The sequence below is a fragment of the Strix aluco genome, chromosome 1, assembly GCF_031877795.1.
Source record: "Strix aluco isolate bStrAlu1 chromosome 1, bStrAlu1.hap1, whole genome shotgun sequence".
NCBI classification, from domain to species: Eukaryota; Metazoa; Chordata; class Aves; order Strigiformes; family Strigidae; genus Strix; species Strix aluco.
In genome coordinates this window covers 124142203-124164815 of record NC_133931.1, presented here as the reverse complement: position 1 = coordinate 124164815, position 22613 = coordinate 124142203, and the positions used below count along the sequence as shown (strand labels likewise).

The window sequence follows — 22613 nt, the reverse complement described above, 5'->3', positions numbered from 1 at the left end:
TTAACATCCTGTTATTTGAGACTTACGCTTTTGATAATAGTGGTTTTCTGAAACTCCCAATAACTCTTTATTAAAAAAAAAAAAAAAAAAGAAAAAAAAAGGTAGAGTCAATTTGCCACTTTGTTGTTTTGATTTAGGAGTGATTAGACATTGCAGTTGGTGAGTGTGACAGTTTTTATTGAAATTAAGTTGTAGAACTCTTTGAATAGTATTGATTGGTCCATGTCATTTGTTATTTCATTTTGTCCTGAACTCTTGACTCTGAGACAACTCGTAAAATTCATAGCCTGTAAAGGAGGCTTCTTGTGTGGTAACTTCCTTTAAACTTTACAAATTTTGTTTAGGTTTTGTGCTATGTATGATCTTACCTTTCTTGAATTACATCCCTTTTGTACTTTGATTGTCTAATCATCATGGTAAGTTTTAACAAAAAGTGATATTACTGTATATTTGTGTAAAAGTAAAGAAAATATATTGAAATATTGGTTATTTTTGAGTCCTACCTATTAGAATATGCTTTTGATGCTGAAGACACAGGTGGAGTCTGTTTTTCTGCTAACCTCTTCTCTAATTGCTTTGTCTTCCATAGACTTTTCCTAATTACAAGGTTTACGACGCAATGGTATACACTTTAGTAAGGTGAACAAGAGTAAAAGCTCATTTTTAGCAGACCTCTATTTAATCCAAATAAAGAATGAAAATCTTGCTGAGTTGTTGGCCCTACTGTTAATCGAGATTGTATTACATATGAATGTATAGCAAGTCAATATATTTTTGTAGTTAAATCTATAGGATTTAGAAAGTGAACATTTTAAATATTTTTACGTTCTTTTGAATACCTAAACCTCACCTCTTTATAGTCTTAAAAATCACTAAATAGATACTGTTACAAAAAAAAAAAGTTGCAAAACCTATGGTTAGTAGCAAGGTAGAGCTAGGGCAAATACTGGAGAACAGAAACTCTGTAATTCTAGAATTTAAATTATAGCTGAGTTAAACCAAAACAGAAGTATTCATTGTTGAATTTAAATATCAACATGTGTCCATTTAGTTTTCTTTTTTTAACCTTTTGCATACTGTGGTTTTTTTCTACCTATCTGCTTAATTTTCTACCTTCTTTTTACAATGCTTCAGATTGTCAGGAAAATTGGTGTTCAGTTTTTTTAATGAGCTTACTAAGTGTGGTTATGTTTGTGGATAGTTGGAAGTGATTTTTTTTTTTTGTGGCTAGTTCCTTTAGTTACTGTATTTTAATTTTTTTTCCTAAGTCCTTTTGACACCATTTACATGCATTTGCTTTTCTAGGTTATAAATTCATAGTGTCTTCCTAAAAAAAAATTTGAAATTTTAATAATAAAACAAGCTTTATTTTCTTCTGAGGTAAATACTTGGTTCAGAATATTGTATTAATATGTTACTTTTGTGTGTCCTTCTACGTAGAGTTGTCAGAATTGATTTGGACTTGATGTCTTTTTCACAGCAGTCTGTCTTTGCAATGAATACATTATTTTATCATGGTATATAATTGCTTCTGCTACCATATTGTTCCTGTGGGGGGAACTGGAATTTGAAATGAATTTTGGTTTTCCTGTTTAAAGACGCTAAGTCCTTTGTGATACAGTGGTAATGACCACTTATGCAGGTGATGCCTTAAAGCATGTTTTTATCTGGATGAGTGGCTTCTTAAGATAGATTCATGAAAGGCTGCAGAATAAACTGGATTTACATTATGTGCGTTAGTATACTTGACTTGCTGTTTGTTCTACAAAATTTAATTCCAAGAAATTTTACTGAGGTTCCAGTCAAAATGCTGTGTTTAGATATGAGTATACCATTTGAGAGGCATTTTTACATATCTGTGTAATGTCTCAGCAAACACTGCTTAGTCTGGATCAGTTAAGTTTAAAAAAGTTTGAAATAAGAAATTTTTAACTATTCCTTGATTAATGTACTAACAAATTTTTCACTTTTCTTTTTGGGCATAGATACAGAATGTTTTAAGGAGGACTAGAATAACTTAGGAATTTGAGTTCTTTGTCTTTTCTTCTGGCCTTCCTCTTAGTTGGGAAGAGCCATCAGCCCTATATTTAGTCCTGATAAAAGCTTCTTTCTCAGGTTTTGAGCTTTGGCTTGTATCGAGAGTTTAAAAATGTGTGTGGTTTAACATCCAGAAAAATACAGTTGTCCTTCCTTTTTTTGTGTGTGCGTTATTAATTAAAACTCCAAAACATTGATGTACACAAAGATACACAACACATTGTATCTGCATTCAATTTGTAGTGAGTAACTAAATAAAAGATAACTGCAAACAGAAAGCACAGCTGACTGAATTTTATCTGTAATAGTAGAGATGACAATGATAACTCTCCTGAGTTCACCCTGACTAATAGCCCAACCTAGTTCTCAAGGGAGGTGCTCAGATCCTACCATAGTGGGGCACAGAAGAGAATGAAAAGAGTAGGGAAATCTATTTCGTATGACTGAACATCACTATCCTACAACACTGTGGTGTTTCAGGGCTATGGGGTATATGTGTGTTGGTTTTTGCTTGGACCATGCTTTTACCATCTGACATTTTTGTGGAGGATTACCTGTCGTGATCCTTCCCTTCCCTGTACAAGAGTACCACCTTATACATTTGTATTGGGGCTAAAGACTTCTCAAGCCTTGGGATGTAATGTGTATAGCAAGATTAATTATTGCGCCATTACCGTAGATCTGAAGCTTTCCCAGAAGTTCTAAGACTTGCTGCAGATGGGTGGTATAACTATTCAGGGCTCACAGTGATATACGGTCAGCATAAAAATGGCAGTAGCTCTCTGCACCAAGTTGGCAATGTGAAAGTGTGCTTTTCAGGAAAAAACCTGCCAACTGGTTTATGAGAAGCATAAATGAACCCTGATACACACAGAGTTAGCTTGGTAATTGCACTAGCAAATAGTGATTGATTTTTGAGAACAGGATTAACATTCATGAAACAGTCAAGTCCTCCCTGATAAACCAAGGAATGGAACTGGGTGACAGCATCAGGAGAATCTCCTTTTTGGGGGATGTCTATACCGAAATGAAGGAGAATGACTGACTGCAGTGTGAGCAGTGAAGGGGGGGAAACTCGTGCAGTGTATGCCATTTAAAAAGCATGTGCTGGGAGGGGACAGTGTTGTAAGCCCAGGGGGAAGCTGCAGAGGCTGAAGCCCATCAGTAAATAACCGAAGGTGTTCTGCCTCTATCCTGAGATCCTTGCTCCTTGCCACTCTCATTCTCCTGACCTCAAAAAAACCCCAAACAAACAAATAATATAACTTTGCCGTGGCATATTAAGGTTTTTCTGAGACATTTCTGTTAAGCCTTTGTCTTTTAGAACCTAGCATTTTAGAAAAGTGGTTTGTTTAGTGGTACATAGGTTATCGTATGAACCAATTAACTTAATAATCTAAAGTTTGTGCTGAAGTTTTACGTTTGATCCTATTGTATAGCTTGTAGATTCTCAAAGCAATTGATGTATGTGTATCTGGTTTAGGGTACTTTGTTGTGATAAACTCCTTAAAGTAAGGAATATAATCTGGAAAAAAAATACCAAAATATACTTTGCTTAGGGTATATTGCATTGTATTAGTGTTCAAGATATTCTGAGCAAGCATGTAGATTTCAGTACACGAAACACAAACACCTGTTGGAGCAAAATTTTCAAAAGCAGAACTGTGATGTGCATGCATATTCTCCAGAATCTAAGAGCAGAGTTTAGGCTTGCAGTCAAACCAAATCTCTGCACAGTATATTCAAATTAGTGTCTACTTATCATTGCCTCGCCCTGGCCTGTCTGTAGACTGTGTTAAACTCTTTATTTCCCTTTACTTCAGGAAATCTTTAATTTATTTTAATGGGGAGGAGGTACTAGATAATATCAAACTATGATTGTTGATAGAGAATGATCCTTGCAATTAATATTCAACTGAGTGGATAGGAGGTAAGAATTAGGAAAGGAAGGTTTTGGATAAGAGCAGAAATCCTGGGTCCTTGAAAAAGCCTGACTTTTGGTTTGGGTTATTGCATGTCTGAAACCCTTTGTTCAGATGACCCAAATTTGAACCACTGCTTCTTAACTCAGGTCAAGTGACACATCAGTTTCTGGAAAATTGAGTGTACTTGTGGACTTCATAATAGTTCAAAAAGTTAACTACTAAACTTACCTTAGAATTGGCTCCATCTTCATTAGAAACACCAGTATAGTAATATGAATTTGAGGTAAATTATTTTAACATTGTACTTTAACAGATTTAAACTGATTTTTCTTCACTGTTATTCAGAAAATCCATGATATATTTTTATTGCGGTTCATAATAATTCATACAGGGCAGTACGCAAATAGATAAAATTTTTCATCTTCCTCAAAGCTTGCATATTTAGGTGTTTTCTGGCATTTGCAACTGAAAAGTAAGTGCTATATAAATGTTTTGGCTGTTTTAGTAAAAAATATGGAAAACTTTTTAGACCGGCTTTGCAAAGCTCTATGTAAAGATGAAGAAATATTTTGCTGTAGGCCTAAATTCAACAAGCATCCCAGTCAGGGAAGAAAAAGTGTGTATATGCTCAATTTTAAGAGGCATGTGTTCAAGTGCTCTTTAATGGAACTAAATTTAGATGCTGGTATAAACTCTTTTCTATAAAGAACTGAAAAACAAACCAAGCTTGTTTTGAACAGATGAATAGCTTCTACATCTAATCTATATTTTTTGTTGAAGAAACTTTATACAGGCAAAAGCCTGTTTTAGTATCTGGTGTGAATATAAATAACAGTAGAATATTATTTACTTTTTCCTAATTTTGCTTTTATTTTTCTTTTTTCTGATACTAAAATTCTGCTATCACAACTTTTTTAATTATGAAAACTGTTATATACCGTTGTGTGGTTTCTTAATGCTGTGCATGCAGTTTCCTTGCCCACCTGATTACATTCTGTGAACCTATTTTGACTTGTTCACCAATATGAACAATTCCGACAAAATTTAATGGTAAAATAATGGGCCTAGAGATAAAATTTCTGAAAGCCCTGTGATGAGTTTACGAGTATAGCAGAAGGGCCAAAATTCTTGGGAATGGGTGGGGCTTGAGTAATAAACCTGCATTGGGAGCTCAAGGGTGTGTTACATTTTTCCCTTCCTGCAGGCAGTGATTCCTGCGTGTGTCTTGGCCAACTCAATCTCGTGTGTCTTCTTTACTTGATGATACTTAAGAAACTGGCTGAATGGGATAGTTCAGATGGCAGGGAATCCTAGTGTGATGATGGGAAGTGAAGACATAAAGGGCAGTTGGGCTTGTTGGAGTTGATTTTGGTTTGGTGTTGAGACTATAAAGTCTTAAAAATGCAAGTTCTTAGGTTCTGAAGCCTTCGTCAGTTCCACCAATGATGGAACAACATTTCCAAACGACAAAACAAACTGCACAAAAATAATATTTTCAGAAAAGCATTAAAGTAATATTTTCTTTTTCATTTTAAGCAGTAAAATAACAATATCCTGTTTAAAGAGAATATAAAGACTGTGCAACCATAGATTTGAGATTAATCCATTGACCTCAGGGAAGTAAAAATTTCAACTAAGACTGACGTTATTTTTATGTTTGTTTTTTTTTCCACAAAATGAAGTTTTATGCACTTCAGTTTGCTGGAGTTCTTAACAATTCAGTTTATGGAACTCCTGCTGTTGCCATTTACCTTAGTATTTGAACACTTCTAAGTTTATTTGAAAGAATGGGTTCTTCTAAACAGTTCCTTTGTTAGCTTTTTGTGTGACATAACTCTCTCTTTTATCTTATTTCTTCTCTCTTATCAAAATGCTAGACATATACAAGCACTAGCAACAACTCCATGTCAGGTTCCTTGAAGCGGTTGGAAGATACCACAGCTCGATTTACAAATGCAAATTTCCAGGAAGTTTCTACACACGTTTCAAGTGGAAAAGATTCTTCAGAGGCTCGAGGGTCAGAGAGCAAAGGGAAGAAATCTGCAGGTCATAGCTCAGGTCAGAGGGGAAGAAAGCCTGGTGCTGGAAGAAATCCAGGAACAACTGTGACTGCAGCTAGCCCTTTTCAGCAAGGTATTAATTGTTACGCTGTAACATCACTTCTGCTTTGACATGAATTAGAAAACTTACGTATTTAAAACTTGAGGATAAAGGATGAACTACTTTTCAATAATGAGAATGTTGTTTCACTTAGGAGAAAAAAACCTTTTTGCAGGGGAAAAAACGTTCATTGTCATAACATGAAAAAGAAGGTTGTGCGTCTTTAAAGAGCAAAACTGATGCTTTTGTTTAGACTGTTAAGGTATTCTCTTTCTCTGCTGAAACCATACATTTCTTCATGTGCTGAAAAGTTATTCTGAGGTAACATGAATTTGAGTCTAGGGGTCTTTCTTAGCTCTTTAAAGGAATAATGCTAATGTTTTTTAGTTAGTACATATTAGAATAAAACTGGACTACCTGATGTATAGGATACAGTGGGCCTTAAATAATTTTTCAAGATGCAGACACCTAAAATATAGGATTTTCTTCAAAGTGAAAGACATTTTTACTTTTTTCTGTCATTGGAATACATAAGCATAAGATGATTACGTGACAAGTATATACAGTTTATTTACCTTATGTAATACAAAACATTTGGTTTGAACATGTTAAAACCCACTAAATGCACTGTTGATACTTCTAAAAAGCAAATTTTACTATGGCATCATTGTCAGAGGTAAAGATAAAAAAAATGAAGTTCTTTTTTTATTACTGAACTAATAAAACATGTTATTTTGAAACACAAACTAGACTTTATAGAAAGTAATTGTTTTTCCATAATTTTTACTGTGGTGTGTAGTAGCTGACTGTCCTTTCTGCTTTATGATGTTGCTCTTCCTTTGACTTTATGCAGTGAACACTTTTAAATTTGTCTAGAACTCTTTCAATATTTCAAGCTTTTTTACTTGAACAAAACTGAAGTGTTTTTTTGCTTAAATTCTCAAAACTTTGAAAATTGCCTTCTGGAATCCTGCATTTAAAGAAAAATCTTGCTCATGGCAGATGGCAAAATAGATCTTTACTATGTGCATATATTTTCTTTAAAGCTGCATTAAGTGAAGTTGATGTAACTTATTTAAAATACAAACCGACAATGTTTTTATGATTTTTAAATTGCTGTATTAATGTAAATTGTATTTTATATTGAATTATCAATAATGTTTAATTGCATACTAATGATAAAACACTAATTTTTAAAGGACTTTTTTTATACCTAATGTCGTATTTAAGGGTATTTTCTTGACAAGATAGTTGTCATTATTCTGAATTATACAAAACAGTACCTGCATGCACCCACCCATATAAAATTACTGAATTTCAGTGAAAGTAGATGTTTGTATTTCCCAAGTGTGCTCTATTTTCTGCCTTGCATGGGCTAACACAGTGATGAAATGACTGCATACCAAATATTACAGAAGCAATGTAATTCTATTACACAAAAGATCTTTATGGTTCTCTGACAGCGTTAAAGAAGTCTTAAAATGCCAATTTTGTACACTTCTATCCACTTCCTCTCCTGTCCTTTTGAAAAATACCTCTTCTGTGGAACACCTCCTCAGCCAGGGTAAATTAAGTGCAATTGCTGTTCCATTGACCTGCGTCAGACTGTGATTTAGGTAGAATGGTAAGGAAGATTGCAGGCATAGCGTAGATGTGATCATAGCATGTTTCTATCAGCCTTCTTTTTATATATGTGTATGTTTAAAAAAACTTGTTCTGACTTGCACCAAGTGTGTGTTGTGGCTTCAAAACACTAGGGATGTCAAAGTTGCCTAAGCAGAAAAGTTGGTATTCTCCTTTTATTAATTTTCACCTTGTTTGTGCCCCAAATTTAAATCTGAATCTCAGATGGGAATCTGAGAAACAGATCCAGCAGAGTGAAGATCAGCAGGAGAAGCAATGAATTATCTTAAAAATAAATTCTTTAGCCCTTGGTAACACTTTTAATAAAGTCCTTACACTGTAAAGTTTTGTATTCTAAGGTATTGCTCTTTCTCATCAATTTTCTTCAACTACAGGGAAAAAGAAAATTGTACCTCTTTTTTTTTCCCCCTCTTGTTTTAGGAAGCTTTTTGGGCACTCCTGGGAGCATAAAGTCATCTTCTGGAAGTTCAGTTCAGTCTCCCCAGGATTTCTTGAGTTTTACAGACACAGACCTGCGAAGTGACAGTTTCACGCATTCTCAACAGGCTTCATCAACCAAAGATGTACATAAAGGAGAGGCTGGGAGTCAAGAGGGGGGTGTCAATTGTTTCACTTCCTTAATTGGTCTCCCTTCATCATCAGCTGTTTCTCAGTCTAAAAACTTTGACAGCTCACCTGGAGACATAGGTAATTCAAGCCTTACTTCTACAGCATACAAACGAGCTCAGACTTCTGGAATAGAAGAAGAAACTGTAACAGAAAAGAAACGGAAAGGAAATAAGCAAAGTAAACATGGGCCTGGTAGACCCAAAGGAAATAAAAGTCAAGAAAGTATTTCCCATCTTTCAGTTTCTTCTGCTTCCCCAACTTCATCTGTGGCATCTGCTGCAGGAAGTGTGACAAGCTCTGGTCTTCAAAAATCTCCAACTTTGCTCAGGAATGGAAGTTTACAAAGTCTTAGTGTTGGCTCATCTCCAGTGGGTTCAGGTAGGCCTTTACTGGATTGTTTTCTTACCTCAAAATATGTCTTTATTGTTTTAGTCGTAATTCTGAGTATGCTTTTCAAGAACAGAGTATCATTTAAATTATCCTGAAAGTTGCATTGGGGAAAAAAAGTAAAAATTAGAATATGACTGTTGGAAGAGTAAGTTTTGTTCCATGTATAGATGCCGCTGTGCTGTAGGTGGCTGTAGTAGATTGACCTGTGTATTGACCTATATGCTATATAAATGCAGGTTTTGAGTTCGTAGGGGAAAAGTAAGTTGCATGAAGATAGGTTATTTGGAAATTACATGTCACAGGTGTAGCTAAAATAAGTGATAGATTATGCAGACTATGTTGTCTGTATATTCTGTTACATCGAGAAAACAAAATCAGTACTCAAGCATGTCAGCTGTGCTGAGTATGTCCCTCAATTATTTCTTCCCAATTTAGCTTAACTAAAAATCAGAATGTCTATATGGAGAATTATCAGTTTAAACACGTAAAAGGATATTCTGAATCTGGACCCCTGTGCAGCCAGATGACACTTTCATATTGTGAAATTGGCTGGTTTGTTCTTCCTCTGTTCTAAATGTTATGTGCATCTGGGGCTGTGAGAGGCTTTCTGTTCCCAGTAAACCTGTGTGTGGAATGACCTTGCAGAATACTGTATCTACCAAAGTGTGTGTTGCTTTGAAGTTTCTTTAGAGGCATTTGTGTTTGGATAAAAATATAGCAAACTATCTGATACTTTGGTTTTGTAACTTTGAAATTTTGTCTTTTTTGTTGTTCTAGTAGATTTTTTGCTTAATTTTTCTCTTTTTTTGGGGAAAGAGAAATGAAACTTGAATATTTAGTTGTGGGCAGGGTTTTACGCTTCTATATTGTATATTTCACTCAATAAGCAAGGGATATTTAAAAAATATACATGCTTCAAGAAAAAAAATGTTTTAGAACAAGGCAGGTACTTTACTTGATCTCAAAACCATATTGTTCTCAATCTTTGTTAGATGCAGGCAAATTATGATTTTGTTATTACAGGTAATAATGGCAATAGCAGTGGCAACTGTATTAAGAAAAATATTTTTCCTGCATTGAAATCAATAGGGACAAATGGTGTGTGACAAAACTTCCTAGTTCACTGTCCATCTTTTTGATTAAAATGCAGTTTTAAAAACATGTTAACCTTGTATCTGTTATGGACAGAGATCATCCAACAGCTTTAGATCAGTGTTCTGATTATTTTAGTATGGACTTCCTTATTCCTTTACAATCTCTTTGAGGTGGATTATGTATTGTTGTAGTTGGGGTAACAGATGGAAGTACAAGATCTTGGTTTGAAGTGAAGGACCCATGTTTCCCCCTCTTACATATTTGTTTTATATTCTGGTCTTGTCAGCTCCTAGAACAGGCTTTTCCCTGGCCAGGTCCGTCCTTGCTTCCTTTGTCCTCTTTATTATATCTCACTCTTCCATCTATAAAATGCCAGTGATAATGTTAGACTCCCTTTGTAAAAAGCTTTGAAATACATGGATGGAAATACTGTGTAGGTTTTATTACCTTTTTCATGATACTCAGCCTATAATTTCACCTCTATTAAACATACTTAGATTCTTGCTAGCCAGCTTGAGACCTGTCCTCTAAACCAGTGATATTTTCTGAAGGTGCCAAAGAATATGAATGCAAACCAAACAAACAAAATCCATAAACAACATCACCTGAACAAAACCCAGAAAACCCAAAGAAACAAAACCAGATGTGATGTCTATCTTTGAGCATGAGCTCTAAATTTGTCCAGAAACTTCTGCTTGAGTCTGAGCATATTGTTTTAATGTACTCTTCTCCCTGATTTCCCCTTTTTCTTATGGATGTAGTGCTTCTTTCTTCACTTCATCATAAGCATTTTCTGGGTTTAGCAGTCCATTTACAACTTTGTTACAATGAGGAAGGGCATATGAGTATTATCAGAAACATACATTTTTCTCAGGTGTATGGTGAGGTTTCTCTTTGAAATGTCTCTATATTGTCCAGTAAGAAAATCTGACAAGTGAATGTAAACAATTTGACCCAAAATCCCAAATAAGATTTTGGGGCATGTATATGTATTGAGAGAAAATGGAAGGGAGGTGAAGCCAAAAAGTTTTTGCAGACTCTTACTTGGAATTGCCTTGTTACTTCAGAGAAGCAGAATCAGAAATGAGTTAGACCATACTAAGCAAAGCTTTTGAGGCACTTTTCCAAGGATCTCCTCTGGTTGTTGTTGTTGTTGTTGTTGTTTTTTTTTTTTTTTTTTTTTTTTAAACAACCTTCCTAACTGCAGCTATCTTAAGCTACCATTCTTTTTTCGTTTTCTTAAGAGTACTTGTTGAGATCCATAAAAATTATGAAAATCATTACTTCACAGACGTACGATTATCCTGTTCACAGTTAATGTTCAAATTGGATTAAATGTGAAGGAAAGCTTATTTTAAAAGGTAATGCAGATTCCTCATGTGCTATTTATACATAATTAAATGTCTTCCATAAGACTTTTATTCAGAATAAGTACATTCAGCTCATTTTGTGAAAATACTTGTCCTCTCCAAAATTTTTTTCCAGTCCACAGAACTTCTGTTTTCCTGCTTAATAAGAACAGATATGTACCATGATTAGTACAAGGCCACATAATTAAAAGCCGTTACAGTACATAAACTCAAGTTGTATTACAGTTGCCACACAACTGATCTGATACATTCAAAATTTTGAGTGTTTAAATGTTCAGTCTTAATGTTCTTTATAATTTTTTCTGAAATATATTTATACTCTGATAGGAAACAGCATATGCATTAGTTTAACAGTATACTCAAAGATAACTTGTAGAGTAGGGCTGATGGTTGGACTCGATGATCCCAAGGGTCTTTTCCAGCCTGAATGATTCTATGATTCTAAGGAATGAAAAGTAATTTAAAAAAAATAAAATTTAGTTGGTAGGGTGATAAGGAATTTTTCTATTAACATTTTTCTCATCTCTCCCTGTTTTTTGGGGTTTTTTTTGTTTTTTTGTTTTTTTTTTAATTTGGTAAAAAAAAAGCTTCTTTAGCTATAACAGCTTATTTACAAACCATACTTCTTTCTGCTGGAAATTCACAAGCACTGTATGTTTATTGTCTAAGAAGGCATAAGTCAGTTGTCAATGGGAGTTATGTAAAGCTGATACTGGTTCCCCCAAAATGGGACTGGTCTTTGGAGTGATTTCAGGATCTGAATTTTTTAATGGAGGAGGGTTTTTCATCTGAACTCTACAATTTTATAGAGCAATTTAACTTTTAAGTCACACTAGTTGTATTCTCAGGATTAATTTCATTCTTGACATCCTTCTAGGGAATAATACTTAGACTTCTAGTGTGAAGTATTGTAAAGCTGTGATCCCTTCTGCTGAAGATTTTTATTTTTTTCTTTTCACAACAATGGTGATTAAAGAACAGAAAACCTTCATCCGGGGAGTGGGAAGAGATGAGTAGCATCTTGTCCCATTGCTTACCTCTTCTAGTAGTAGATTCCAAGATCAAATGTTTCTTTTACCATACTTGCACTTTATTTCAACGGTAGTGCAGAAACTAATAAGGTGATGGGAAGAAAAAAAATACAGTTATGATGAATAACACTCATATATTCTGTATTTTTCTGTCAAGCAGTTTGTCCAGGCTCTGGCCCCTCTCTGTTTGGAGTACACTCCAGTGTGTGAAGAACTTTCTGAGAACTCATGTCCCACAGCAGTAGGGGAAAAACATTTTGTGATGAACAGTGCCTTCTGACTTTTGTGGAATAATGCAGCAAGGTAAAATAGAAGGCAATCAAGTGTCAGAAGTAAACTGAAGTTTCCGTTTTATGGTAGATAAAGTTCTTGTGCAGTTGTCAAGTTCTGCATGGTTACTTGCTGCTAGAAGAATTACAGTGCTTCAAGTGTATAGGGATGCTCCTCTGTCTTTCCCAGTTCCATTCTTGATTTCAAGTGTACAACATTGTATAGTATTAGCTTCAGTTGCTAAGGGCATCGGAAGATCATTTGCTTCAGTATTTTAATTTTGCATAATTGATTTTATGCCCTTATGAATGCTGTAAACACTACAAGAGCTTGTAAAGCAATTATTTTTTTCCGTAAGAAGAGTGGAGAAGGTTAAATTCCAGATTGGGACTCAAAATGATTATCCCATTCTTTCAGCACACTTGCCATGCCCATCTTCTGGAATTCCTTTGTCACAATTGAGGCAACCTTATAATTTGTCTTCCTACACTTTTCTCTACATCATATATATTCTACCCTTGATCAGTCTTTGGTATGCTCTGGTTGGTAATATGAGACAGTATTTGTACTTTAATATAGCAATATTTCAAACTCCAATTTAGAAACAGTTAATGTTTTTTGGCACATGCCCCTTGGGGTTGGTCTTACATCTTGTGCAGTCAAATTTCAGCTTTATAAAGGAGTTTGCTAAATGCTTCATCTTAGTCCATGTATTAATTCTCGTTTCTCATCTGATTCAAGCAGTGATGAAGCTTCTGCCAAGTGTTACACTCCTGTGCAAGGAGATGATCTTTCTGTTAAGCTTGTTGTCTTACCGACGATGTAAGAGAACTCTGAGCTTCAAAGTAGATGAGTAACTTGAAGTCATTCTCATTGAGATACCAAGTCCCTCAGAGCTTATGTTAAATCTTTATGATGTTATGTTTAAACTTCTGTAGCCTTTGACTTATTAGCTCTGGGAGAAAGACTTTAGAAAAAATTAATCTGAAACAGTTTGTGCTATTACATTTATCTGATAGGTGCCCCAGAAGCCAAAGCAGAAAAAGAAGTCTTGCTGTGTTAAAAAGTCACTTTGTATTCCAGAGGAGATAGAATAGAAAGAACAAATTGATACTAATAGATATTAATGACCTTTTAGGATTAAGCTAACAGTGTAGAAAACACACAAGGCAAAATTCATATGCAGATAATTTCAGTCTTTATATCTGAGGCTCAAGAGACATGGTGTTGGTTTGATATGAGATTAAAATGTTAAAATTGATGATTATTGGTGTAGAAAACATGGAGACATTCATCAAGTGATTGGGAAGAAATCACATGAGGTAGTAGAAGCTTATGAAAATGGGGATTATCATGAAATGGATCCCCCCATCAGTTTTTTTAACTAAAACAGGTGTTAGTAGCAGCTACATCCAGAAGTAATAAATTGGCATTTTCTGATGATGAGTACCTCATATTATCATGTTTTTAGACTGTCAGTGTTAAATTTCAGTAAGTCTTTAACACTTGTGAAGTTGTAGAAGACTGGTGGATAGCTAATATTATATAATTAGGATGTGTCTGATATAAGAAAGGTAGATGTAATGATTAATGGTGGTTATTGTGAGTTATGGTGAATAACTTTTTTGGTATTTTTTAAGTAAAAGTAGTGGCACAGTAGATGGCAACATTTCAGTTGATACAGCATGATGTTTTAAATAAAGACCTGTAATGATAGGTAGTCAACAAATCTTTGCATTAAATGTGGTTAATGGGTAAGTCTTGATTTAATTTTGATCAGAGAATTATTAAATTAAAGTGTTTACTTTGCGGTTGTGTTATTTCCTGTGCATCAGTTACCGACTTTATGTTATTTATTGGAGAATTATGCAGTTTCTGAAAAAAATCTGGGAAGGAAGACAGCGTAAAATGAATCTTTAGGTAAGCAATATGAACCAAGAGTTGTATAGGTGGAGCTAAAGTAAAACACTATGTCTAAGATGGATGTGTACTTGCAGGATAAGTATGGCCTTCCAGGGAGGGAAGGGCTGAAAAGAAAAAGGATAAAGGTGAATAATCAGTTATGTCTGAGCTTCCAGTGCTGAGCTGTGTTTAAAGATATTTGGATGCATAAACAGCAAACTAATGAGAAAGGTAACTGTGTTCAGCATAGTGCATCTGGCCTTCAAATACTGCATCTAGTTCTGCTATCTGCTGTGTGTAAAGAAGAGAAGAGCCACGAGAAGGATTCAAGCACTGGAAAAAGCACGTTATTGTAGAAGAGCTAAGGAGTGAGTTTATCTGACTATGGATATCATAAGGGAAACTGAAAACTGATACTATAATGATCCTTAACCTAATAAAAACGATAAAATATGATCCAGTGGGAGAAAGTAATAGTTGAACAACTCTCAGTAATGGCTCTGAAAATTTAGAGGTAATACATCTTCTAGAAGATACAGTTTAGTTGAGCATATTTATTGGATTTGCAGGTGCAGGAAGTTCTAGAGCTAAGAATCAAATCACGTGCTCGTAGAGATTCTTGTTTGGCTTTTATCTATGAACCTAATTGTGTGCTGTATTATCCCTTTGATTTCTAAAAGAAAAATGAGCATGGTGCATCAGTTTGGCATATTGTAACTGGGCAAATAAGGCATTTCAAAATACCGTAGTTGGGGAATAGTCAGGCAGTATGGGTCTGCAGAAATTAGTTCCCAACATAGTATGATTTATGCTTTCATCAAAGTTTGGGAAGAATCTTTTCTGCTTGCTGTGAAGGTTCACCAAAGTTTCTAAAAATGTATGTTGTAAGACATGTACTTAGGTGTAATAAATAATAATGCCTTGATTAAAAAAAATTGTGCAAAAAATACTGAACAATGAGCCTTATAACAGAGATGTGTTACGAAAAACCTCTGAATAATGATGGAGAACTGAACATTATCTCATATTGAGATGCTTCAGGATAAAAAGGCTATTGTCATCCCTGTGATACTCATTTCAGGAAGGGGTAGGAAAGTTATATCACTTGAAATTGCTCCATAGATTTTGCAGGTAGCAGAATACTATATTTAATTCTGATATTAATTTCCTCCTAAAAGATGAATATAGGAAAGTTGAGAAGAGGCATACAATGATCAAGATTTTCTAAATGTCCTTTTCAGAGGGTCTTAAACTCTTTGATAGACTGAAATATCTTTAATTTGATAATATTTCAGTTTACAAAAAAGTTAAAAGCATGTTCATAATTGTTATACAGGAAGAATTAATATTCCTGGTCAAGATTTTTTCATTGGCTACTGCATACTGGTAATTGCCCCATTTTCTGTTTTTTTAAAAAAAATGTTGACAGAAAAATACAGACCTATAGTGCTTAATTAGATGGGTTGCTGAAAACAAGAAATCTTCAGCCTTTCCACCTTTGAAGTCTCTAGGCTGCCTTACTTTCTATGGAAGTAGTGGTTTGTGCATTAGATACAAATCAGCTCCTCTGTGAATGTTGCAAGACTAGAAACTCTTGGAGCATTGCTTTGAAACAAAACTTGATTTAAAACAAAACAAGAGAAAGTTTTCCTTTCTCAAAAAATTGTAGACTTTTTTTGAGTGAAAACAGATGAGGGCTTTCTGAAGTGGAAAAATGTCCCAGGAAAGGGAAGGTAAGTTCTGATAACTAGGGTATAGCTTGTAAGTCAAGCTGCTTAGACTTGCTTATATCAGAGAAGATCTTGGTAGCCGTGAAAATGAGATTTTACCTGACTAGTTAATTGTTGTATGAGAATGTAAGTGTCTTCAGGTTAAAATGGAAATTTTGAAGATTATATACTTGAAACTAGATTCCCAAATTATGGTGTGACTCTGGGCATTAGTTTCTAGTTACATTTCAAAATATATTATCATTTATGTATTTATTATGCTCTGATAGTCAACAGCAAATAGTATGTTTAAATTATAAACTTGTAACACACTTCAGGTTCTAAAAAACTCCCAACAAAACAAAACCCAAATTAATATGGAAAAGCGAATGTGTATTTTCCTCTTTTAGGTCTTTCATTTGAAAACAAAATAATTTTTGGTAGTCATTTCAGGAGAAAAGCATAATAATTTTAAACAGGTGAGCAAAAAGATGTAATTATTTATAAATGGTTTGAAATTTTGCTTTGCAAATCTTCTACCCAAATATGAATTTAATAATGAATAAAATAAATTATGTAGGTCTAGATTTTTGCCCATACAGACTTATTTGCAGAATTGGCATCTGAATGTGATCTTTTTGAAACAATAAATATCTGTATGAATACATTGGCTTTTTGTTAGTTGTACCTATAATGGCAGAGAAGAAAATGGACGGGGGGAGGCTTAAAGGCTACTTAAGTTGCTGTATTTAGTACTTTTCAAATTTAGCTATAAATCTTTCTTATTTGGTGAGGAAAGGTTTTCAAAGAAGTCTATGAGCTTTTTGTAAACTGTTTGCTTTTAGATTATATTTGACCCGTAAGCCTACGAAGTGCCTTGTATATATTTGAATTTCTAATAAAAACTCACTTATTTTAGGCCTGGGTAATCTGGATAGAACTACACTGTACGCATGAGGTCTAGCTGACAGTTTTGCTATTACTGTTGCCTGCATAGTGAACAAAATAAATTGCCTGCTTTTCCAGGGGTTGATTATCTTTACATGAAATAAAAGTATGTGGCATTATCATTATTATATTAAAAAAAAAAAAAAGACCAGAAAGAGAAAATATACTGAAACTTCCAGTTTTGTGCTTGGATTATGGTAATTCTTTAGGCTCTTCTTACAAAACTAAGAATTAGAATTTAAAATAGAGCAGGGGAACAAGGACTCTGAAGTAGTTAAGATTTCTATCCTTTCATATGTCTTTGTTGCAGAACTTGATATTTGTTTGAGGTGTATCCCTTTTCTGAAGATCAAGGAAATACTCCTTAAATGAAGTTCTATTTCTGCATGGAAATGAAGTGAGATACAGGTGTTGTTTGCCTAGTTGCAACTCTTTAGTTCCCAGGATCTCCTTTAAAAATTAGGCTTAAAACCCACATTCATTTGATATAATTTTGTACATATATATTTTTAAATTAAAATATACATATTTCTGAGTGTGAACATTTTTCAGCATCTGGAGTCAATTTACTAGAGTATGGCATTCTTTGTAAGTCAAATGTGAGATAGCAATCAGTCTCTTAACTCCATAAAATCTGTTAAAGGTGACATGGGAACATTAAAAAAGTGTGTGTGGGGAGGAGGGCAAAAGAAGAGTCTTGACTATAAAAGGAGCAGTAGAGTTTTTTACCCCTCCTTGAAAATTGTACTTTTCAGATCTTACGGACTTTCAAGTCTTTCAGAAATCAAATATAGCTGAAATAAGTGATGTTTTATGTGTTGATAGTATTTGCAGTATTTTTGTCCCTCTGAAGACTGTCCAATTCATATGGTAAAATTCTTGTGCTGTTGTCAGTCAGAGGTGATAGCACTACAGTTCATTTCTTTTAAAATCAGAAAGAAATGTGCTTTTAAATTTCTCATTTATTTGATGTGAAAAGCTGCAGTACCAGAAGTTAAACTGTGTGAAGGTTGTTCAAGGATTATGGTCAGGGTGACTAACTTCTGTATAAGAGGCTCTGATGTCTAGAGCTGTTGTTGATTATTGTAATAATTTCTGAGATTCCCCTGTAAAGTTTTAAAAAGAAAACAAAAAATTGAAATAGTAATACTAACATAATGTAGTGGTATAAGGAAGACTAGTTACCTTCAAATAATTGAGCTTTTAACTGAAAGATGTTGCTTGGGGAGAAATCCATTAAGACTTACAGTGGACAGATTCCTGTGTTGATGTGTAGGAACTGTGCTATCCATATACTATGCTCTTTTTAAACAAATATAATCAGACCAAGTGTCTGATTATCAACTCCACATTTCCCTATGCTTTCTTCTTACGCATGTAATTTATTTTACTTTCTTAAGCAGGGATGTGATAGGACTGAGTACAGTAGCTTTCTGAAGCTCTAGATAGCCTGTACTGTGCTGCGGTACCATGTGTGTCGCTTGGTACAACATTGGGGCACATGTCCCACTGCAATTCTGGCTCTGTAGTGAAATATTTGAAGTCAGGCAGTCCCCGGGTAGCTTCATACGCTGTGGTTGATGAAAATTCAAATGCCTAGCTCTAGTTAAAATGGCAGGAACCAATTGGGATAGCTTTACAGGTACAATCAAAGATTTCAATAGCTTTTGTATTTAAGAACACTTCAAAAAAAAGGAAACTGCAGAATCCAGTGTCTGTCTAGATGTGAAAATGTGTCTTAACTACACTAAATGACAATATATCCCAGTGCTTTTTCACTGTATGGCAGTTCCTGATATTTTATAAAGGTTACCTGTATTTGTTACTTAAAAGCTGCAAGGTCTTTGTGTTGATGCATCTGGATATGAGCTGATTTTTAATAAATCTCCCCAGCATAAATAAAACACAAAAAGTTGGCACAGATAAGACAGAATTTTTCCAGATTTTCCAGAAATTCCAGTATTTCTAGAAGATTACTCAAACCTCCCTTTCAGGAGTATTACCATAACTAAAAAAGTGTTGTAGGAGCTTGTTATACAGATATGCCATATACACAAAGCGTGCTGTCAGAATACTTAGCAAAATAGTTCTTATCAGGGCTTTTGTGGTGGTAATGCAAGAAATAGTAAGTGAAACAAACTATTTTATATTGTTAGAAAAGCTACTTATTGTCTAATCCTGAATTTAAAGCAAATTTTTTGTCCATTTGGACTAAACTGGGTTTTAACACCTAGTTTAGATGCAAACTCATCACTTCATATCATTCTTTATATACATTTTATTCAGCTTTTAAACAGAATTCTTTTATTTTTTGGTGTCAGATATGGTAGATATGTAAGGTGTCTGTGAGAAGGCCATAAGGATAACATTAAGAAAACTGTTAATTTTGATCGTGATCTAGCTTGCTGCATATGTTTTTATGAGGGAGAATTATATACAGTAGTAAAAAATTTCTGAAGAGGGTTCCCATTAGACTAAGTAACTTGAAAAACCTGGAAATTTTTGTCCAAACGAATGAGCATCTATGGTCTTTGGACGAGTATAACTAGAAATTTGAGTTGAGAAGAAGAGATTCATGGAAGCAATGAACACACTTGAATACGAACACGTGTCTGGGGCTTGTGCATGAGTAATCCTATCAGATCATTTGTACTTGACTTGGTTTGATATCTATTTCCCATTATTTATTTGTTTTGAAAATTTACGAGAAGGATTTCCTGATAAGAATGACTAGAGGTTCCAAGTAAATTTTTTTAAAAAACCCCAACAACCCAACAAAAAAGCCCATTTCCCCATCCTCCCAAACAAATGAAAAAGCAATTCATAAGCCATCAGTATAGTTAGCTTTCATATAAGAAACTCAAATGCAGGTTATAACTTTTTTTTTTTTTTTTTTTAAAGAAGTGTGATAACTGTCATGGACTAATGCCTAATCTGAAGGATTTAGTGCTTGGTTACAGCAAATAACATCCTTTCAAGGGCCAAAGTCACTAGGCCTTTTTTCTGCTGTGGGAGTAGTGGTAAGCTTAGAATTTAGCTTTAGTTTTTGTATGCATAACCAATTCCCTTAAAAACAGGTAGTGAACAGTAAAAGGATGGTGACTCAGCTGTAGGTATTAGTACACAGTCAATTCTGAGATACTTTGAAACTAATTGAAATGAATGAGCTGGAAGCAATGAAGTCTTACTGAACAGCATTGATTTTAAGGAAGAATAATGGTAAGGTTTTAAAGCAAAAGCAATAGCAGCTACCATAAGGATTAGATGAAAAAAGAAAGGATTTAACCAAGACTAAGAGGAAGGTGCGTAAGGCAGCAGAGATGGAAAATAAAGGAAAACAATGAATGTGAACTCCAGCTATTACAGTATGTAGTTTTTTGGCATATATGATTACTGTTCACCATCCCTAACCTTTCTTGACACCTTAGCATGTTGGAGTTCAGTAGCTTGGCTGTACATTGTAGGAGAAAACTAGGTGGCTGGGAGGGTACTTCAGCGCAGGAAAAGTTAGGAAAGAGGTAGCTGCCAATAGAGGCAGTTTTACCAGGAACCCAGACAGCAGCTCTTTTTTTCCTTCCAGAATAAAACAGCTTTTTTCATTTGCCTTCTACTAATTTATGGGGTGTGGAAGGGAATAGTGGTAGGGGAACAGTTCTCCTTCTGTTCTGTGTTGAGGCTTGTGGGGGAGTCTAGAATTAGCTCCATCAGTCACAAGGGGGGCTGATCTAGTGTTGGCCCTTCATCATGTAACCGGATGAGGTGTGTGTTAGAACAGTTTATTTCAAAGGAATTAGGTTAAACAGGATATTTTCTTACTAGGATTCCCTGCATCTCACCTGAAGGTTGGATATCTGTAGCTATTGATCTCTTCCTTGAATTAGTCTCTTTCATGAATTTGTCTAAAATTTTTTTTAAACTATTTATGCTGTTGAAATGTGAGAAGTGAGTTTCATATCTTTATGCATTTTAAAGGATGTGCTTTGTTTGCAGCTGTTGCTGATCATATTTTGACACTCTTAAAAAAAGTGAATAGGCATGAAAAATACTCAGCATCTTTACAGTATTCATAATTGATAAATTTCTGAAATTTGCATCTGTTACCTTTTTTAGACCTAGATATTTTAATACCTTTTTGTCATTCATACTATATCCTTCTTACCCTTTCCAGATCTCAGTGCTAATGTATCCTTTTTTGAGAAGTGCAGGTACTATTTGACATATAGGTGCAACATGAATTTTTGAAGTGACATAATTATGATTTTTGTTTCGTTCTCTACTCCCTTCTGATAATTTGTAACACTATATTTCTCTTTTTTGATCATTGCATGACAGTCTTTCACTTCCTATTGGGAATCTTAAGGATTCAGAAAAAGAGACTTTCAAAGTAAGAATCAAAGGTGTGAATCCTTTTCTCACATATTTATTCCATTGTAGCACATGCTTATTGTGAAAAGTTCATTTTGATAAGCACAGTATCAGACTACTAAAGTGTAATTCATGTCTACTGGAATTGGCACTGTTCTCTTAAGGATTGTGTATACTGTGAATGTTTAAAAGGATTTTTTTTCTCACATTTAGTTGCTGCGGTTGAAAGGAGTTCTACTGCAGTTTTTCTCCCGCTTTATTTTCATGTATGTTCTTGAGTTGCCAGACAACTGCTTGTTTTAACCCCATGTTGCAGACTAGGTCTACTGAATTATTTGTACTGAATTATTATGTCAGCTCTTTAACTGGATCTCTTCCTCATTTGTCTGTGACACGTGTATCTTGTAGTAAATTTTTCACTGGTGCATATCTAGTGTATTGTGCTTTAAAACTTTCTGAAAGCTCTGAGTGAGGCTTGGGAATACAATGTATGTGATGGTTTGGGGTAATGGCAGCTCCTGTGTGGTACAATTTTAAAGAAACAAAAGCAAAAGGTATAGCTTCAGGCAATCTAGGGCTTGCTCAAAAAAAAAAAAAACCACCCCCAAAGCCAAACCACCAACCCCACCCCAAGCTCCCCAACAAACCTACCTAACGGTTCCTTAAATTTGGAAGGGCCTTTCCTTAGTATTGAAGGCAGTAGTGAATCAAATGACTGCTATTTCTTCTGCATAAAAATTGAGCATAACTGGAATGAACTGATACAATTATAATCAAATAAAGGCTGTGGAGAGTAGGTGTAGGTGAAATGATTCTGCTTTTAAGGGTGACAGACAGCAGTTGCATTGTCCTCTGCACCTGAGGCAGAATTTGTCCCAGTAGTATAATATATATGATCCTAGCCACATTAACTCTGTGCATTTTAGTGATTTTTTTTTTCCTTGTAAAGTAATAGTTTTAATTACAAGTGTATTTTTGAACAGTTCTCTGAAAACTGTTGAGAAGGTTAATTAAAATTATCAGCTTCATTTTTATCAGATTAATCCACTTTTGTCAAGAATCATCTAGGATTTTGTACAGTAGCTTTTTTCTCTACCACAAAATTTTAAAAACAGGTGTGGTTTGTTTTTTTTTTTTTACAGTACAGACTTGGTCTGTAATGTTTTAATTAAAATATTCTAAATTTGAAAAGTTTTTTCCATGGAAGTAACTTTGGCT

The 22613-nt window shown here is 34.5% G+C and overlaps 1 protein-coding gene across 7 annotated transcripts in view; it reads left to right on the top strand.

Annotated features, from left to right (window-relative positions):
• Positions 1 to 22613, top strand: part of MLLT10 (MLLT10 histone lysine methyltransferase DOT1L cofactor) — a 131994-nt gene that overhangs the window by 60050 nt on the left and 49331 nt on the right. For all 7 annotated transcript variants that reach the window (XM_074834214.1, XM_074834206.1, XM_074834180.1 and 4 more), the window contains 2 exons: positions 5840 to 6095; positions 8127 to 8693. In XM_074834214.1, the coding sequence (XP_074690315.1) occupies positions 5840 to 6095; positions 8127 to 8693 (823 nt within the window). The remainder of the gene's footprint in view (positions 1 to 5839; positions 6096 to 8126; positions 8694 to 22613) is intronic.